This window comes from Platalea leucorodia (genome assembly GCF_965183815.1).
Source record: "Platalea leucorodia genome assembly, chromosome: 4".
Taxonomy (NCBI): Eukaryota; Metazoa; Chordata; class Aves; order Pelecaniformes; family Threskiornithidae; genus Platalea; species Platalea leucorodia.
This window is the reverse complement of record NC_138826.1, coordinates 24,192,818-24,214,257: the sequence shown is the minus strand read 5'-3', so window position 1 is coordinate 24,214,257 and position 21,440 is coordinate 24,192,818. Positions and strand designations below refer to the sequence as shown.

The following is a 21,440-nucleotide window of genomic DNA, read 5'->3' as shown; positions in this document are numbered from 1 at the left end:
ATCTAGAAAAACAGCAAGGGCAGGATACTGTAATGCAATCATCAGGTATTTCAGGCAAAGTTAGCCACAGGAAAATCACTACAAATATGGGTTTCTTCACTAGGGTTGTAGAGCAGGATGATATTCTCACTACACAAGAATGAAAAAAAAATACATATACACACACATACATATATACACTTTTATTTTTTATAACCGAAAACATAGCCCTAGAGAGAACTAAGTGATCAACAAACTAGCAAAATGCTCCAGAGGACAAATCAAGATTCAGTTTGAATCACTAGTACATTGATTTGCCCACAGGATAAAGCAAACAAAAAAGAACTATCAGGGTTACTTAGTTATATTTTTCTGTCCATGTAATTCACCTGTTAAATTTGCACATTACCGTTCTTGCTGCCTGTAAATAGTGCAGAACTCTCAGGAAGGAAAGTTATCAACTAAATATGTTTTTTTTAATTTCAGAACAGGTCTGCTTCTCTTGTTTGCTGTTTTCTTCCTCCTCCTCCTCCTCCTCCACTAATACCCCTGCAAGGTTACTAGCAGTATTAAAACCCTAATGGGATCTGTGTTTACAAGACTCTCTTATACATTTTATTTCCCCACTTAGACTTACACAACTCTATCTGGATCCCATAACCATTTTGCAGCAGTGAAATTACACTGAGAATAATGTCACAGGGTAGCAAATGCAGAGATATTAATACCAGATTGAAAGAGAAAAGAAGAATTGGGGGGAGGCCTACATCAGCCCTAAGCCACAGAATGACATTTTTATGTACAAAACAGTTGAGAAGATGAATAAGCAACAGAACTTTTCCATTAGCGTTTACTGGATAAGACTGATGAGATTCATAGCCAAAAACCGTTAAAAATACAAATCCCAGATGGGCAGATTACGGTCCAGAACTGGAAACCTCACGCTTAACTGACAAACTGCAGCAACTATTACTACACAAATTCCGTTACAACCATCACAACAACATTTTAAGAATGGCTTTTTTTTTTTTATTTTTAATCCCATGCAAAAAGGTTCGTTTTATCACAGGAGGGTGTCCAATTCACCCCCAAAGTCTCCGCCATCTACAGCAAAAGCCATAGCAGAGTCAAATTTCAGCTCAATTTGATATCTGAAAACTGCTTAACAATACATCACAAATAGCTCATACACGTAAGTCAAAATATTTAATGGCTCAAACTATCTTTTTGTTGCCGTATTTACATTTCCCTTCAAAACCAGAAAAGTATATTATTTGGCTGACTGCATAAACGTATCCTGACACCATGACTTCTGTCTCCAAGATTAAGACATTTTAGGAAGCCAGAATTAGTTTATTTTATAAGGCAGACCTTAAAATACATCAAAATATCAAAAAAAAAATATCATTTTTTTATTTTGCACACGAGCCCTATAGATTATGACTAAATCATATTGTGGATTTGGAGTGGATGAGTGGGGTTTTTTTTCCAAGTGTCAGTAATATTAAACCTGTTAAGGCTTGCAGTTCCCCTTCTGGTCATCTGAATTATTTAAAAAACACTTCTGACAAACCCATTTCACGATGGTTTTCTACGCTCACTCTCCGCATGCATACAGAGCTAAAAAAAAAACAACCAAAAAATAGCTGACTTAACTTTGCTCACCTGTGGAGAAGTGGCATCATCATCGTGCTAACATGAAGCATAGAGACTGCATCACAAAACAATTTTTGTTAAAGAATCTGAGCACCGAACAGAGGAGGGATCCCACTTACTCAGCTCAACTCCTGCTGTTTCAGTATTAGACTGAGTTAAGAAGTATTTTATCTTTATGTTATTAAAGTTACATCTTTTAACTCATAAAGTGTTTGAGTATTATGACAACTCCTGGTAACACTTCCACAAGATTTTGTGAGGCATAAAAAAGACCTACAAAAATAAAGCTGGTGAGGCTTTATAATGCTAAGCAATAACTGATAAAAGAACTAAAACTTAGAAGATGCATGATGTGTGTGTAAGGTCCAAGAGTCCTAACGCACTAAGAGTTTAAATCAGTAAGAGTATGCCAAAAATCCCACAGCCATGTCCCAACTTTCCCTTTCATCATTTCTTCCTGTTAACAAAAACCTTCTACCAGTAGCAAAAGCTTCTACTGCTGTATAAAGAGGTCATGATCTAACTTCAGAAAGGCTTTCTTTGAGATGCTCTAGTTCCCAATGCCCCTCCTTTTAAAGCTAAAACAATGTTGAAACAAGCAAGCAGACACAGATGAATAGTACAGGTTCTTACGTTAGCCTGGAAAGCGCACACTAATATATGCAGCATTTACTTTCCCTGAATTTTTAGAGATTTGTGGGAAAATGATTCCTTTTTCCTCCTGCACTCTCTCCAAATGAGACTTCTCCCCTAAGAATCAGACCTCTCAGCTCTGTGCCACACCAGATGTGATCCGAGACACACGGGGAGCAAGTTTAATGTCCTCTGACTGCCAGACCAGCTACTCGGATCACCTTGTCAGACAATCCAAATACAACTTTGTTTGGAAACTTCCACAAAATGATTCAGAAACATTCTTTCATCCCACAAAATATCAGTGTCTGCCATAATCCTACTGCAACAACAGCCAGCAGAGATACTATTACTCTTGCCACAACTTAATCCCTAGGGAGGAATTACAGTTTAACCAAGTAATGTAGTACTGGCATTACCAGGGGAAATCTGGGGTGCTTAGTACTGCTGAGCAGACCTATGCCAGAAGAAAAAGGCCTATTCTTTCTGCTACAGGGCTTTTTAGAAAATGACACAAGAAAAAGCTCCTCACAGCAAGAGGCTACCATATATGTGGAGATGGAAGTAAACTTCTCAATACACCTTCTGGGAGCAGTTGCTTGCTTCTACCTCTCCCAACTTCATCTGCAGTTTCCTGTGTTAGCAAGAACACTTTCAGAGGCAAAATATCTGAAGGAAACCTCTCTTCAGAGCAGCATGAGATGTTAATAAGAAGAATACACACCCCCCCCATCATGTTATTCCTCCTTTCACCACTGGTAAACATGACTAAAGAGTTTCAAGATGCCCAAGTAAATTTTAATTGCCAACCAGATAACCCACTGTGTAATCATCCCTCAAAGGTCCTCTTACAATTAGTAGACAGAAGAAGGGCTGCACACCTGAAAACTTCTTCTGCACTCCAAAGGTCAGCTGGCTGAAGAACAGATTTCCCTTCTTTCCTTACAAACTTGTCCTCCTACTATCCTTAAAGCATCATAGCTACAACACACTTACTATATTAGAAACCAGATCTCTAGGGAAAAAAAACAAAACCAAAAAAACACTTGAATCAAGTCTTCAGAACTTCAGGACAAGGCAAAGGTGGAAAGCTACAAGTTATATTTGGTAACCAAGATGATGTTTGATGGGGGAGGGAAATAAAGGTGAAACCAAAATCCATTATTTGGTGTCATGACTCCAGGACAGAAACACCAGCACATTCCTCCAGTACTAAACTCAAATTCCTGAGATGCTAGTCACCTAAGTTCTGCCTCACGGTTCACATAAGATTTTGTTGCAAACATGTACAACATACATACAGAAAACATCTGCTCTGAGCAAATGTCAGAACCTCTCCAAACACAGGCCAAATCCAGATCAGAAAGGAAAGGTGTATTTTCCATTTAACTCCATTGCTTCTCCTATGCAATAACTGTTAAAATCTTCTGCACAGGGCTGTGCTGATGAAACTGGAATATTCAATGTTATGTTGATGCCTTATGCCAGATGAGATCTATTTGTCTCTTCATAAGCTCTGAATCTCAAGAGCAAAATGTCGGTAAGCTCTTTTCTCAACTCTCACCCACTCTAACATGACTGAGATCCCAAAACTGTAATACCAGCATTAGGCAGCCAATGCAGCATTCACAACTTGACAACCTCCTCTGGAAATTCAGACAAGAAAATTCTTAATCCAAACACCCTTCCATTTCTCTCTCTAAAAAAAGAATTCATTTCAAAAAAAGAGCAGCCTGGGCAAGCAACCGACAGCTGTTAGAAATCCTAAAATGAACAGCAGATTTTTGTAAAGCAAGACAGACAGTGCTACAAAACACTGTATTCATGCCAGTGCTGGCCAAGGTTTCATGACAAATTGGGCAGCTTGCATTCAGAATAACTCTACAGCTGATGAAGCAGATCAGCTTCAGGCAAGTCATTTTCCGTGCACTGTTACTCCTCTCTCCCTCACCCCATGCAGAAGGCATACTGCATAACCAGGATTGTGCATTCAGAGCACAGACATCAAACAGCTCCTGTTTCCTGAAAGCAAGGCTCAGTGCTACCAGTTATTCCCACTTCTGCCCCATGCAAGGTATTTTAAAAGCTCAGAATTCAAAATTTTCTCCAATGTGGCCTATGACAAAAAAACAAGCTACAAAGACCAACAGGGACCGGATATTTTTCTGAATGTAGACAATGGAACATAAACACAAATCAAAAAGTCAGACTGCATCACAGCTGAGCATCAATCTCTATCAAGAAGTATTGATATGTTTTCAGACATTGAAAGGAAGTCATACAAAACACCATGCAACCTGTACTATTTAATGTGCTGCTCTCCACCATTAGTATCCATCCTTAAGTATTACAGGCGAAATTAATCTCTAACCAGCTTTTTTCCTGTACCTAAATCCCAGAGCAGTATCACTTGGCCTCCAAACAAATGCATTGGCAAATACTGAAGACCTGCATTACTGAACATATCAGAATGAGATCAGGCCAATTTTGTTGGGGCTGATGGGAAAATTATTGTCTGAAAAGAATAGATCAAGGATGAGGCATTCTCACCTCTAGGCTAAAAAAAAAAAAAATTAATTAAACATCTGTCAGGAACTAAAAGAAGATACCGTCTCTTAATATTACCAACAGGAAACCATTAGAGGTTTAAAAACCTGTTTCATAGGCAGGAGTCAAAAGAAGTTAGATACTGAAATGCTTTTGAAAAAAACCTTACCTGACTCCTATTTTTATTTCCTTTGGTTTTGTAAACCCCCCCCCCCCCCAATCTAATCCCAGGTCTGTGGCTTTATGGGAGGTTACAGAGCTCACTCAGCGATGTCCCTCAATTCTAGCTTCCCCCACCGCAGTTCAGAGGTGCAGCACGGCAGCCCCCGAACCAGCCAGAACCGCTGCTGCAGGACACAAGCTTCCAAAGCCGGCAGTCCCCAGCCTTCCTCAAGCTCTCCATCCTGCAGCAAATACATTTCCTCTCGCTCAAAGTAAGGCATCTCTCTGATCATTTCTTAGCATCCTATGGCTGGAGGAAGTTCCTCTCTAACAAGAATAAATTCTCTTCCATTTCCCCCTCGTCACCTATAGAGATAACAAAAAGGGGCAAACAAAACTGGGTACCAAGGAATATACGAAACAAGCAGGTAGCTACAGAACATTTACAGAGGTAGAACAAGCACATCTATTATTTTCAGTGCACAAAAATAACAACAAAAGCAGCACTGGAATACTGTGAGGCACTGATTAACTATAGTCCATAGCATGAATTTGTTTAGGCAAATGCATAATATCTCCCAAGATCTCTCCAACATCACAAGCCTGAAGCAAAGTCAACCATCTTCCGAAAATGTCTGCAGAAGTCTTGAAACACTTGCTGCTCCTAACTAGCCATGGAAAACTAACTCCCTGTCCTTCAGAAGGATAAGCAGCTTAGCTGACCCCATGCACTACTGCTTTAAATGCAATCAATTAGTCAATGAAAACTTCCAAAGGCATTCTGGGTCTAATATAACTAACTTGTCTGTGTCAGATCATCTCTTCAAGCCATGCGTGAAAGTTACATGCAGGTGTAAGTTACAAATATTTTCACCTGGCCCATCTAGTGGTAAACAAATTCACAGCTCCATTTCCCTCTTTCTCCCATCTCAGCATCTACTGACCTAAATATGAGGCAGCAAATGGAATTACATGCAATATGCAGCAGGAACTGTAAACAGCTCAAGAGAGTTACTAAATGATGCCCTATAGACTTCGCAAAAGTATTAGATTCTCAGAAAAAGCTGTCATTTCATTTGTACACCTATTAATTACATACTAACCCACCAGCAGGATGACCATGAAGCTTAAATACTTACAAATAATTTTTACATCAGCAATCAGTGTTTCCTAAAAGCATGGAACTTGGGCATTCAAGCCATCATCAAGCTATTCAATTAGCCTCCAACACGGATTAACAAGGATTCATATTGGTATATTCTCCACAGGATGAGACAGATGCAAATTTACCAGGTAAGAACTCCAGTATAGGGATATTAAAAAGAAAAGAAAAAGATTAAAGTGTAAATCTTGAGAACGACAATTTGTGATAAAGGAACTCGGGCAAATGTGAGCATATAGAGAGAACAGTAAACCTGAAGTCCTACAAAGACCAGAAACAAGACATGGACAGATTCCGTGAGGTCATACAATATTCAATATTCACAGGTTCAGTAAACTTTTCTGTACTTCAAGGAAGAATCTTGTTCTGTCACATACATTGACAAGACGCCAGTAAGAATGGCTTGGCTGAACGTAGGCATTGTTTTAATGGATATACCTAAAAAAGAATCCAGATGGTAATCTGACTACACTTGTTCTAAGGCTGCCTCACTTTTTCCATTCTTTAATTCTGGCTGGGGAGACATGCTCAAAGCAGCATCTTTGGAGATCTCAAGCCTAATGAACAGAAAAGCTGCAATTAACTTTTTCCACTAGTTTATCTAGAAAGAAAGAAAACAAAGAACCATACTAATTAGATTTTAAAACATTGGTGTTTTCATTTTCAGATCTCCACCAATGAATTACTCATGTTTTCCAGTATTTCTGGATGCCAAAGAGTGATCATCATCTGCTTAAATCTTTCACCTCTCTGAACAGAAGAGGAAGCCAGAATTGGTGGCCCAGGTGTTCACGTACCCACTGTTTCAATGAGTCACCTCAAAAGTGTCTTAACTTGGGAGGAAAAAGTACAGCTAGATGCCTTCCTGTAAAGGCTCTCATCGCTTGCAGACAAATTCTGCATAACATTTCTTCTATCATCCTACCTATTTATATTTTTGTAAAAAAATGTGGACTTGTTTTTCTATATTGTTTTTGGTCTCTGACCTCCCTCTTTTCCATTTTCTCTCAAGTCTATTCCCCCCTCTCCTGCATTGCAGCATCCAGCTTTTCTTCCACAAAGGGACAGGATTTCTTCTGAGGACAAATTTTTTTTTTCTTCCTCCCTCCATCTTATCCATTTATCCTTTCCCTTTCCTGTATATGCCAATCCTTATCCCATATGAAAAAGAAGCTTGAAAGCTCTACTGTAAGTCTCACAGCCACAAACTAAACCTAGCAGATGAAAGAAAGGCATAAAAGTCACTGAGACATCAAGAAATAACATTCAGGTCCCCCTACTTGCAGCAGCCAAATGAGGATGTTAAGAATTTGTTTAAAGACACTACCCCTGCAATCTTTTCAGGTTTCCCTCTTCTATGGAAACAGAATGTCTTAACTTCCAAATTTTTTCAGTGCTAACCACACACCAATAGAGATTTAGGTAAATACAGAAAAATGAGCTCACAGATTTTCCCAGTTGTACACATCTGAAACATGTTCAACCTTCTCCTAATTGATGCAGTTAAATACTGACATTTTCTCCTTTCTTAGGTTTTTTGTTGCAGTGATTGAGAAACACTAATAATGATTCATAATAGCAACAATATTTTATTAAAACCAGACACTTTTCACAGCATCACTTTTCTCAAAATACGCAATTCCAGAAGATTTTAAGTAATAGTTATATCACAGCCTGACAGAGTTCCTTTGTTTCATTCTTTTCAAAGGTAGTACATTTCCAGCTATATGGAAGCAAATATAGATGAATTAAGCATAAACAAAACAGCATTTTTCACAAGCCTTTCCCTTAACGTTTAAAGCACCATCAAGAAGCATGCTCAAGAACATCACTTTCAGTATTTTCTGTTAAATATGCAACACAACTAGTAAGCGGCACAATATCCACAGCCTTGCCAGAACGTTACTGCCATTCCACAGGCAAAGAAACAAAGAAGAAAGGATGCATCATAACCCACACAAATTATGATTATCTTCTGGTTGGTAACCCTATACTTACTGCTTGAGACTACACTGCTTCAGAGGAGGTAACTTAGAAATGTGAGATATGGTATTTTGAAATTAGAACCAGTATTTTAAATATTTTGTATGTTATGCATCACTGCTCTTTAATCTTTAAAAAAAAAAAGTCTAGGCCTAATAGTTTAGCTAGTTGATACATATGTGCTTTGAATTTTACTTTTGAAGGGTTTGGAATGGTATCACAAACAGGAAGAGGGAGGAAAGAGATTAATACATATGAAGTGCATTAAAATAAAGTTGAAAAATTAACTTCTAGCCATGACACTATTGACTCTTATAACTGCTTTACAGTCTTACAATTAGATAGGTGACAGAAAAGAGTTGTCAGTCTGAAAAAAGCAATAAAATCTTAAAAGACATTCTTGTACTTTAAGAACTAAAGAATAAATTGGTTTTGACTCTTTGGAAATGTTACTCAGAGATATAAAAACAAAACAAAACAATTACAGATATTCTAAATAGCCAAGTATTTACTCCAAAAGTTCATTAAAGTATGTAAAACATCTTTTGAAGCTGTACATTCCTTTCTTCCTCTGGAACAAAGTACTGTATAATAACTAGGACACTGGACAATTAAGAGAAGATGGTCTCTGCTCCCAGTTTTATAACTGGCATAAGAGATGTTGTTCAAATCACTGATGCCCATTTCTGTTCCCTCAAAGGTATACTGGGGGAGGAAGAGGGGTTTTTTGCTTGTTTGTTTAAAAGACTACTCTATGATCCTTGCGGTTTATTTTTTTTTTAATTCCTTATTTCTGGTTTCATATTCCTTATTCTTAACATTTAACTCACTGTGTTATCCTTTCCTCAGCATACTAGTAAAAATTATATTACTCAGCAACCATGGACTATCAAGAACTTGATATGGACAAGAAAGCTCTCTTATTCACTACACTAACTTCAATACGTACACATTTCCCTTCAATTGTGAGTTTAAAAACATGTAAGGTCACCTTTGTTATACCCAGTAGCTAGTCGTTTGCTAGTAGTTTATTGTATTGTTTATAGCTAGTAGTTTATTGTATTTTAAAATACTTAAGCATTTTAAAAACCTAGGCATCATGACCAAGCAAAGGTTCATAAACTAGACTATATAAAAAGCAACTTTCTTAGTTACCCTAGAAAAAATATCCATTTGAGTACTTAAGCCATCTCTAACTAGTCCTCTACCAACTTTTCATAGTAACTGAAATCACTGAATTTACATTTGCTTAAAAATGAACTTCACCATAGTTACTACACAAACTCTGCAAAACAGACATTGATTGGAGCATGTACTACTTCAGAGAGAGAAAAACAGGCACGGCCACAAGTCAACACGTGAGTTTTACTTCCACAACTCATATACAGAATCATTTTTACTTTGGGTATATTATATTTGAAAACAGCCATTCCTAGGTCTGATCAGTTCACTTTGTTTCTCACTACTTCTTTTCTCACTAAAGCCACAAGAAATATAGACACAGAAGGTGCTATTTTTCTGTATACAGGTTATGCTGTAAATAAAATCCACTTTTTAGTCATGAAGAACAGGTCAAAGACAAAAAAATAAGAGGGAGATAAAGAAAGGGATAGGAAACAAAGTGAGAGAACAATCCGGAGTCTAGGATCAAACCTGAATCCTTATCCTTGCTTCCCCAGAGGTAAACATGCCACAGAGAAGAATAACCCCTGTAGCTTCAGTCAGCCTGAAATGCAAATAGAGCATCTGTGATCTCTGGTCATTCAGCAACACAGGGATCTCCTCAAGGTGAAAGGAAGGAGAAAACAAACACAAAAAGAAAAATCCATGGAAGCCAGGAAGAAAGATGAATAGCAAAATGAGACAGGAGAAAATGAGACATTTCCCAGCAGACAAGACATTTCCCAGTAGAAAGAGGAGACATTAAAATAGGGAAAGAACGTGCAAGACTTCTTGTGAGGGGAAGAGAAGCTTATCTAAAGGAAGAGGCCAAAAGACCACAATAGAGTTAAAACTGGACTGGTCATTTAAAATCTCAGTAGTAAAATAGCATCTTTTCCTGATAGCTTCTTTATGTGGTTTCTCCAGCACCCATTTCTGAAGAGAGGGGTACACACATTCAATTATCTCAGAAAGGCAGAGGAAAATGCAAATGAAGAGACAGTCATTCAACTTGTCATCCTTCCAAAAGACAGAGGTATCACTGCACTGTGAAACCACCTTTTTGTTTAGTAGAAACTTCTAGACAGCTTCTTAAATCTACATCCCAGCTCTGAAGCAGTGCATTTAATTATGCCAATCAGTCTTGATAAATGACTGTCTTTAGAGCTTCTCTGTGGTATCTTCAGCTCTAATGAATCAATGTCCCCTTTGCACCTTGTATTACAGCCCAGTAAGTCCCTTCCTCAACTTGAACTTTTGCTTCTGCTATATAGCAAATCAACACCACCTGCTACTACAGAATGGAGTACAAAAGTAGGTGAAATTCATTTCCTAGGGTGAGAAAATATAGAGAAACCTACTTTCTACTAGCAGCTAAGCCTTCACTTTCACGTTACCTTTAGTCTTTGGACAGCTGATCTCTGCTTATTTCATAAGCATTTATGACATCTTCTCAACAACATTTATATTTTTAAAATTCTGTTGCTTCTATAAAGAAACTCATTAGGGAGCTACACAATACTTTTGCTCAACAGTTACTGTTTTGGGTTTTTAATGTTATTAGCGAATGTGGATATATTCTAACAGATATATTTTGGCTAAAACAGATTCGTCATGTGTTGTACTAAATTAAAAAAACCCACAACAAACAAGATGTATTATATCTGTACCTCCCAGAAGTGTGAGTTGATTACATGATCCCCTCTTAATACCAGAGGCACAAATAAAGTAGGAGAAAAAAAAAAAAAAATCAATTGTAACTTTATAATACACAGTAATAGTCAGTAACACAACAGCAGCAAAGCACAGAGTCTTCATTTCCAGCTTCACCAGGCTCAAGGAGTGTGTCCACTTGGGATGAAACGAACATTCTTCTCCAAAAAGAACAAGAGTCTGAAGAGCACAGTATGAATTTGAGACTATGTGTTTCTCCTGCTGTTTTCTGCAATTACTGCTTGAGCAAGGGTTAACTCTTATTTATTAAATAGTTACTGGCAATCCTGAGGAAGAAGTGTTGTTCTCTAAACCATTTATTCTTTGCCCATATAAATTAATGAAAATCAGTCACTGTCATTTTACCAGTGTAGACACTGCTCAGACTTTGATCGGGCTGTCTCTCTAAACCGATCATATCCTCACCTCAGGCTCTGTCTATTCTCTGCCAATGGTTGCCTCTCTGTGGCTTATATTTTTGAGGCACTGTGCCCAGAACTTAACATTGTGGGCACTCCTAACAGTCTGGAAGAACATAAGCTGTCTGGGGCTGGATAATGAGAACGATTTCTAGGAGATCGCTGCCTGTGTCAATTCTTAGTTAAGTCTGATGGGGTTTTGCAATACAGTGTGCAATAGTTCAAGCTTACAGTAAAGGAAAGGAAAAAAAAAAAAATCGAGCTTTCTCACTAGCTGCCTATTGAAAATAGTTTCAACACAGCTCATCAGCACGCTTCCAGCAGAAGCCGGTGTGAATGAATAAATACAAACTGAGTAAAAATATTGTGAACACACGATTTAGCAATCCTACAGTATTTATGGCAACTTCTTAAGTGTTTGGTAAACATTTATGCTTCAGAAACTGTGAAACAGAAAGGACTAAGGGTGGGGAAGAGCTCAGAAGCTTTCAAGAAGAAACAAAGCCACAGTGGGTTTGGAGAGATGAGTGTACTTGAACACTTACTCTTAAGACCTCTGTCACAAAAATCCTTATGTGAAGATAACTGATAACAAAACATTTGCAGAAACACTAGACTTATTTCAATTACCAATGAAAAACACAACTGCGTTAAAAAGTGGGAAGGGAAATGAGAGGGTCGTAATGGCTCTCATAACAGTTTCTGGGAAAGAAGAGACTGTCCAGAAAAGTGGAGAAAAGGCAAGTGGGTGCATTTGTTGGTAGAAAGGTAACAAATAGGTGGAATATAATTTGATATGGAAGAAAGTGAGTTGGAGCCACAAACCATCTCGGGGAACCAGATGGTTCTGAATACACTGCAAGGACATTGTTCTTCAAAACATCCAATTCACCTTAACTTCAGAGCTGAATCCCCCATCTGCCCAGTACAGCTGAAAGCTTCTAATCAATGATGTATACAGGCAATGGCCAAATATCAGTTACAAGCATTACCTCATTCAAAATGAAAAAAACAAGCGGTAAAAAGAAGCAATCAAGGCAGTCTAACATGAGATCAAGTCACTTCTAAAATAAGCATTCAAAACTATGAAAGGGCTCTTGGTATTCCCGAAATTGACATGCTTTGCCCAAGTTTCCTCCAGAATTTCAGTACAGGTGAATCAGCGGAGATTGAGAGCAGTTTCAAAATCTAAGGGCATCCATAAAGTGGACACAATGCATTCCTCCTTCACATTAGCAATTGTACATTTAAAGAGAAAATTCCTTTCTAGAAAGTAATATAAGAGGACTATAAGAGGACTTTACCACGGTGAAAATAAAATGAGGGAAAAACAACCAGTTACAGTCCTATTTTTCTGATCTAACTACTCAAGATACCTGATTTTATAAAGAATTAGGATCCAAGGATCATATTAGAGAAACTCAGATATTTTTCTCCACCTTTTATCGTCTTTCTAGCAAGCTGATGGGGTGACTGACAAACAAGTGAGTAACTCAACTTTTTGGTGACCCTCTGCAGTGAGTACTGTGTATATTTGCAACAAGCTACCCCCAGCCTTGCTGTTAAATTTGCAGTAAGCATAATCATAATATTAAAAAGACCCACGAACAAAATAAAAAGTTGCAGAAAGTAAGAAAGCCATAACTGGGGGGTGTGCGGGTACTTTGTTTGTTTAAGAGGACTCCCCAGCCAACTGCACTTCCATCAGTCTCAGGGGGATTCTCTTTGAACTAATTAACGAAGAATTGGATGCTCACAAGGACAAGCTCAAAACAATTGAAAAAGCTAGAAATCCTTTCTATTACATAACTTGTCTGGCCGATTCCAAATCAAAACACAGGATGAGATGCAAACTGGAGGAAAAGGCTAACAGAATATTGCTCCTCTTGTTTTCCCTTAGCATTTAACACCGAAGAACTCAGTGTCCAACCTCATTTTTTGTTTGCATAGGCAACTACATCACAGGCCACTGCAAAATGGTAAACTGTGGGGAAAAAAAACACACAGCTCAATTCAGAATGAGCACATTTGAGAAGACTCACTACAACTCACAGCCTCAGGATCCATTAAGTTCTCAATACAAACTGTTTTTTCTGACTACAAAAACACTTGTCAAAAACAGATGTTAAAAATAATTAAATTGGTACAGCAGTTCTGAAATCCAAGGAGATCCCAGATGACAGATCCCTCATCAGACCAGACTCACTGGCAACACACTACACACAGTAAAGTACCTGCAAGTATTCCATGTTGGTAATATCATACATGACTTCACAGAGGGGATAAATAATTATTTAGGCAGCAAATCCATGTTCACATACTTCTCGAAATAACTCTGACCAGAGACTGGGAATTGCCAGCAAATGCCTTTAAAGCAGGCAACAGTAGCCTTTCAGAACATCTCTTTTACTTTTGTACAAAGGAATTAAGTCTCTTTACAGATAAAACCTAAAAAATATGAAGCAAGTACAAACAATACAACCCTTGCCAATGCAGGTCTGCAGAACCTGGAACAGCAACATCTCAATATGGTGTAAATAATTACAAATATCACAACAATAATGTTAGCTGTTGTATTTCTCATGTCAGAAAAGAGACTCAGGATTACAAATATACACAATCTACTGAAGTGATTTTTCATTTTAATGCAACAAGTGGATGACAGTAGAGAGCGTGATTACTGCTTGCTTTTAATTCGGTCAAGAGAGCTAAAGGAACTAGGCCAAGACCCAGAAAAACACACCATCATACACTGAACCAATGGAGAACAGTCAGCTAAATGCATGTCAAAGTTGAACAGAAACGATCCCCTTTTCAAACATCAGTCTGACCTGTAGAGCTGTACAAACCAGTTTCATACACCTCTGCCCAACTAAAGATGTCTTACTTCCCACAGCAGTATGTTTTCAAACCTTCAGCTCCTTTCCAGCAAGTTAACATACGCAACAAGACTTAAAGCAAAACATGAAGTTTATACGCTTTGCCCTGTGCCCAACACTTATTTCTACACCTCAGGATTCACAGCTTTAAAAAACACAAGGCCAACACTGTTCCCCTTCTTTACACTAGCAGAATGTTCCATACTAAAACCAATGTGTACCAGCTGCAGGATCCAAGAGAGCTATCCAACCTGGATATCTATTCAGCATTTCTCCCTCTCTCTCTCTCTCTCTCTCTTGTTTTGGGCTGGGTTTTTTTTGTTTGGTTTTTTTTTTTTAAAGTTTCCATCCTACCCTCAGATCTAATCCTGACTATTCAAGAGACACAGGCAGTTACATATCTGGGACTAGAGACAGTTCTCAAAATTATTAAAAATTTAAAACTTAAACTGCTCTGGAAAGCCTACGGTTAATGCAAAGTGTACTTTCTGGTCCTAATCCAGTGACAACTGAGCATTTGTCCATAGCATAAGACAGCCAGATTTCAGCACAGTTCAATATAAATTGCATTCTCTGTTCATGTAAGGCCAACATTCAGAAAAGAATGAAGTTTTGCAGTTCCAGAGAGGGAGATATTAATGAGGCAGCTGATGGTCATGAAGGTCAGCAATGACAGGAAAAGTACTGACACTGGATTGAAAGAGAAGAAAGGAGATAAAAAGAAGAGCAGAAAGGGCTTGTGTAATTTCTGTTAACTGTATGTCTGGCTCTGCTTGGTGTAAACACCACCTGAATTCTAGGGTCAAAATGCATCAGGATAAAAGAGAAACCATGTTTCACTGTAAAAAAAAAAAAATCAAGAAAATAGTAGCTAAATGATAATTTAAAATCATTTTTAATTGCTAATGTTATCTATTTTCCTGTGTGCTATTAAAAAGAAATTACTATCAAAAGAAAGGAAATATAACAACTCTTGAAGCAGACACACTGTAGCTTGCTGACTTCTTTGTGACAGTCTCAAGGCCCTCTTACTCTACTACTGCAAAAGAAAGTTTGCTAATTTACTAGAAAAAAGAGAAATGTAAAGAAACAGACAAGGAAAACAGACTGCTCTATACAATGATGGCTTACATGCCTCGCCATGAGTAGCTTTATAGTAGTTACAAAAACTTCTATGAAACCTCAGTGTATTTCAATCAATGCAAGTGGGAACCTATGTATAGTTATTCCCAGCCAAGTCTGTAGTTTGTTTATAGAAAACTGTTTTCAGATTTCCAAGAGCAAGCCCACAAAACCTACTCAGAAGAAGAACACTACAATACTACAGAGCGCATGCAAGTGAAAACTCACCCAAAGAACAGCTTTGTCTTAAGATGCCCAGTAAATTTTCAGTTTCAATCTTTGGTCAAAAATTATCCTGACAATGATCCTGCATCTGACTTCTCTTTGCACCTTTGATATTCCTTCTGCAGATCTCCTCGCCCACCAACCCCCCTTGCCCCACAACTTCCAGGAGTCCAAAGAGCATCCCAATGAAAGCGGGTGACCTCACCTTTCATTTTGACAGTGGGAGAATTGGGTCCAGCCGATTGCTTCCTCCATCCTCTCCAGTTCTGGCAAAGGCTCTCTGCCTCAGAGATGAAGGAACAAAGAGAGTCTTCTTCAAAGCGATCGGAGTCTTCAAATGAAAACCTCTCCCCGTCCTCCCACTCTGCAAACATGAGTTCCATCACATCTGACAGGCGACGTGGGGGAAAAAGAAGAAAGACAGAAACAGCAGTGCTCACTTTTAACAGGTGGATGGAGTTGAGGGCTCCTGCAATACTTAAAATCTCAATTCTGATTCGATCCCCATGCTACTACCAGAAAAAACAGAGCCAGCGCTATCTGAGGTGGGAGAAGCAGGAAATCAACTAAGGGGAAGCTCGTAAAAATCCCAGGAGGAAAAAAAAACAAAAAAACCACCAAGTTCTTTAAAAAGTTTTAAAAATGCTTATGTCCACAAAATGTACTTGAGGCGGCGGGGGTTTGGTTAGTCTACGAGAGCTGCCTGCGGGCGGGACAGGTGCCTCCCGGCCGCACGGAGGGTCTGAAGGCTTCCGACGCCCACGGCCCGGCGCTGCACGACGAGGGAAGGGGCCGGTTTCCTTCTCCGGGGCTCCCGCTGGGGGAGAGCAGGTATCTGGGCGCAGGGCCAGGTCTCCCTGAGGTTGTGCTTTTCTCACTCTCGGTGCAGGAACCGAAGGGCGAGGGCGGGAAGGGGCAGCCGAGGGGGAGGCGGCGGGGGACAACTTCCCTCCCGCTCGCAGAGGCTTAAGAACGGCCCGGCGGGGCCGGGGCGCCCACGGCGGGGGCGGCGCGACCTCCCGGCGGCTCGTCACCGGCGCCAGCGGGCGGCGGGCAGCGGCTCCGGCCTCATGGGGGCGCGGGCGGCGGCGGCAGGCGGGGAGAGCCCGGCTCTGGTCGCCGGCGGGTAAGGGCGGGGGGGAGGGGGGGACAGCCGGTCGCCGCCGCCGCTCCCGTAGCGGCTGGACCCCGCGGCTCTAGGTGCCCATGGCCGGCGGGGCCCCGCGCGCGGACGCCCCCCCGTGCCCGGCCCGGTGGCGGTTCGCTGTCCTGGCGCGACGGCGGCGGCGGCGGCAGCGGCGGCGGGTTCCTGCCCGGCGCGGGCACCAAGATGGCTCCGCGCTTCCCAGCTTCACCTGCGACACCCCTCCCGCCAGCTGAGCCCTACTTCCGCCGAGACGCTTCCGGCTTCCGCCACCGGGCCTCGGTAAGCGCGCAGGGCATGCTGGGACAACGGAGAGCAGCGGGGCCCGGCGCTGCAAGGGGCCTGGCGTGCGGGCCCGGGCAGGGCCGCCCCTCCCGGAAAGGTCGAGCCGAGCCCCAGCCCCAGCCCGGCCCTTCCGGCTCAGCGAGGAAGGGCCGTGGTGCTCGGCTGGGGCCTGGCTGCCGCTTGTTAACAGGCGGGTGCACCCGGCGACAGGCCGGAGCAGCGGTTCTGCTTTGAAGGGGCTGTAATAAAACAAAATCTTGCCTGTCGTTGCCTGCACGACCGCCAAAGGCAACGGGAGAGCACGAGTTATGCTAAACTGCGGGTAACCGGCGTGCTGGTTATGTAAAGGCTTTCCCTTTGAGCTTTTTCTGTAATTCTCTTTTGGTTTGGAGATCTAGTTCATTGCGTCATGGTGAGAGTAGACTGGTAAAATAACAAATAATAAGTTTTCTCTGTCAGTTGAGTAAGCGTCAGCTACACTGCTGTAGGCTGGACCTGCAGCTCCCTTGTCATGTTTGTACAGAGGAAAAAAAGCAAATGACACAAAAAAAAAAGCTAGGGGAAAAAAGAATGACATACTAAGAAATGGTAATCTTAGAGCTGAGAGAAACTGAACTGTGTCTGGGAACACTCACCATCTGCCTCATCTTAATTCACTATAGTCCTTGATGCAAAAAAATCACATTAATTGATGGGTCCTCAAAGCAGGTCTTAAGAGATGCCCCTTGGACTTCAAGGGAAACTTCCTATGCAGCTTGTTCTTACATATGCAATGCTTACCAGTTGAAGATCTCGAACACAAAGATGCGTTAATAAAATGCCGATCAACTGTAAGAGGTATGTTTACTTGTGTAAATGTCAGATCCTTCAGTGCCTCCTTGTGTAAAGTAACTTCTGGGAAGGGCCAGAACCCTGAGCAAAGGCAGGCAGTGGCTTTCCTACCAGTGAAGGAAAAGAGAGGGTCTGCAGTCTCCCAGTCCTCAAATGTTTCTCCCAGACTTCATCTAACAATGTGTTAGATTGTCCAAAGCTACTGTTCTAAAAATACTTGGACAATTCCTTTCAGCGATCTTCCTGAGGAGATATCTGAGGTAATAGATACAGGAGAAAAGTATTCACTTCATGTCTTCTTACATAAATAAATCATTTTTAGCTGAATAAACTCTCAGAACATTAATAGGCTTGCTGTGCTTTTTTCTCAGAAATTTTTGCCATCAGGCTATCTGTATACATCTTCATTTCATACGAAGAGCTCATTATATTATTGCACACATCCATATGGCAAGGCTTGACATCTGACGAGTGACAGTATCCTTAATAGTCTGCTACACAAGAATATATGTATTAAAGCCTATTAAATCAATTCAGGATTTCTGAAATTCAGAGGCTCTTCCCTGATGAAAAGAATTGCCTAGAACCTGTTTTTCAGCTAGTGTGGAATACTATTAATTAACAAGAGTAGTTGTAATTACCGTGTGAGCTAATGACACACAGTCGGGCAATTAGGTAATTACTGTGCTCCGTCCCTTTCTACAGTGTGCAGGGGCAGGCAGAGTGATACTTAGCGGAGCCTGGGGATTTTGAGCATCAAGTAGAGTAAACTGCTTTGCCCTTAGTTCCACAAAGCCAAAATGTTTAGGCCTTGGTTCCGCAAAGGTAACGGTGGTAGGATACTGGTTATCCTCAAAGCCACTGCGGCAGAATGTCAATGCTGAGCTGGTGCCAAGTGACTCTGCTGATACAAAGGTCTCCACAGGTGTCTGAAGGAGGATCTTCACCGGTGTAACTCTAGCTGGTACCACACCATTCTCCACACTTGGTACTTCACTGTCTAAGCCATGGGTTCTTTTCCCTTTTTCCACTGTCAGTGATCTGAGGTTCGGGAACCTGAATATCATTTCTGGTTTTTTTTAAGGTAGATTCAGTCCTGGTACCCTTTCACTTATGAATTTACCAGGCTTGGGGTTTTGTTAACCTTTTACCAAATGGCTTGAATTAAGACTGTCTCAAAATTCAGTATAACACTTAACCATTACAAACAACAATTCTGACCTCCTGATCAACCCAAGTCTTGCCCAAAGTCATAGCCAAGGTCAAAACAACAGTCAGTCACAGTGCAGCATGCAAGCTTGATGATTGTCTTCATCCTTCTGATGAAGAGTAGTTTTCCTCAAACATAGCCCACCACAGTCTTACCAGGCAGAGGTACAGGAGCTGTTTGGTTTCAGGAGGACAAGATTTCCATGCATAGGCCAATATGAGAATTTGGGGAATGATACAGTTTACTACAAAATCTCTGCTCAGCTGCTCATGTGGACACCTCAGTGACCTGAGCCAATGCAGAGTACAGGTTCTGGCCTGGGCTCACAAGAATACTGCCAGCAATGAATGCTTCTTGTCAGCAGAGCTTCTGTTCCATGGTATGAGGAGATGCAGAAATCATTCCCAAATTCAGTAAGGATCCTCCAGGGCAGCGTTTGGGACTCCCCAAGTTCAAGAACAACTTGCATCCTCTCCAGGGAAAGAAAGAAGACGAGAACAAGAACACTATGAGAGAAGAGAAGAAAATATGGGGGAGCAGGATGATGCTCCCAATGTCAAGCAACTGCATCAAATGCTCCAAGAAGATGCCCAGTCTCTAGAAGCTGGGGGGGGGGATGTGTGACTACTCCTTTCATTTATTTGGGATGGTTCTGTTTTGTCTTGTTTCTGGGTGCTCTGCCAAGTGCCAGGCTCTTTGCCAAGAAGCAGCTCTCAGGCTCTCTGCTCCCACCATTTCTGTCTGAGTGCGTACTTCTGCTGCATGCCACGCTCCTGGGCTGGTATCACAGCCCCAACTCCCAGCCTGTCCATCTCAGCAGGGTATGCCCACCACGCTGTCCCCTCAGCCTTAGTCTGGGGAGGCACAACACTACCCCACTCCAGGTACTTTGTCCCTTCCTACACCTTCTCCTGAACTTCCTGTGTCTGATGCAGCTGGCAACAACTTTGAAGCAAATGAACAGACACATGCATAGAAAAGACAACAAAGATAAATTTCTACAGTGTGCACAAAATTGCATATAACAAAGTGAGGCGTGTTTGCCATGGGGTTGCTGCCTGTTCCTCAGAGCTGAATACTGAAAGAAAACAAAGAGGTGAAAATGGCTTTTATGTTTTTCACTATGTTAATGGTTGGTTAATGCCAGGCTGCAGATGACATTCTGACACTGGCTTGGTGCTTCTCCCAAGACTTTTTCCCAGGTGGTGGCTAAGATTGGTTACAGGTTGTTCTTCCCAGCAGTCTACCACACGCATCCCCACAACGCACCAAGGCCAACATCCATAGGTGCACTAGGCAGGCGAGCGGAGGCAGGACGCCGCACAAGCCAGGTGTGAGGCAATAGGCTGTAGAACATCATGGCAAGTTCTGTCTCGTGTTCTGGCTAATCCGACAGAAAAGTTGTCCTGCATTGATGCCCGACTGGATCAAATTTGTACTGCCAAGTGACCTGTTAGTGCACAGCATCAGCAGTAATTCAAGAGAGGGACACACCTGCCCGATAATGGGAATGCTGGCAGGTTACATCAATAGCAGTCTGAGTCAAGGGCTTTAATACATTGCAGAGAACCTCTGCCACATGAGAAAGGAGAGATACATGAAGGTATCACAATACTTTATGGACTGTTTAATGAAAGAAGGGTTTCACCTATGGGAAAAGTGTTTCCCTGGTGAGGAAAAAATATTTAGACGATTGTGGGAGTCTAAAATAATAAAAAAATACAGCTGAAATTTTAATGAGGGAAAAAGAGATGAAAGAAGAGCAAAATAAGGTACTAAACACATTCTGTCCAAGGAATGAAGAGGCAACTAACGGTGAGATTCAGCACCCTGACCTAGATGTTGTGGTGCTTAAAATGGCATAAATGGGCAGGGAGATATGGTGGTGGCCTAAGCCTGTTGCTTCTCACCGATATCTTTTGCCAACATTATGTACAACACAACACTGCTAGCTTTTACCAGAACCCAGTAGAGAATACATATTACCTCAAGAAAAGGCAGAGGAGAGGAGGAATGGTAGAGATTTACTAATGTGACATGCTTCAAATTATAAGGGGGCTTCAGCATTTAACTGCATTAAATTGGAGCAATCCTCACTCCCATTCCTTCTCCTTCCAGCTTTGGGATACCACAAGTTGCAGAAATTTCCAAAGAAATCTTGCTTTTACTTTCTCAAGCACCACAGGCTGAAAGCATGGAAGAGGTGATGAAGGTAATGAGGCAAAAAAAGCAGGGTGAATATTTGCACTTCTAACTTAAAATGCATTTCAGGAGACTGAAAAAGTGTTTCTTTTGGCTGGTGCAGACCAGACTTGCGTGTGTTGTTCCC

General features: G+C 41.1%; 1 protein-coding gene across 9 annotated transcripts in view; it reads right to left on the bottom strand.

Moving 5' to 3' along the window:
- Nucleotides 1-16,986, bottom strand: part of ZSWIM8 (zinc finger SWIM-type containing 8) — a 68,997-nt gene extending 52,011 nt beyond the window's left edge. For 8 of the 9 annotated variants that reach the window (XR_014227821.1, XM_082308145.1, XM_082308146.1 and 5 more), the window contains exon 1: nucleotides 15,847-16,985. Coding sequence is in view for 8 of the 9 variants with exons in the window: in XM_082308145.1 (XP_082164271.1) it covers nucleotides 15,847-16,024 (178 nt within the window). In the remaining variant the exon portion in view is untranslated. Of the gene's footprint in view, nucleotides 1-15,846 lie in introns of all 9 variants that reach the window. The other variant, XM_082308144.1, reaches the window with a different exon arrangement.
- Between the last annotated feature and the right edge of the window lie 4,454 nt (nucleotides 16,987-21,440).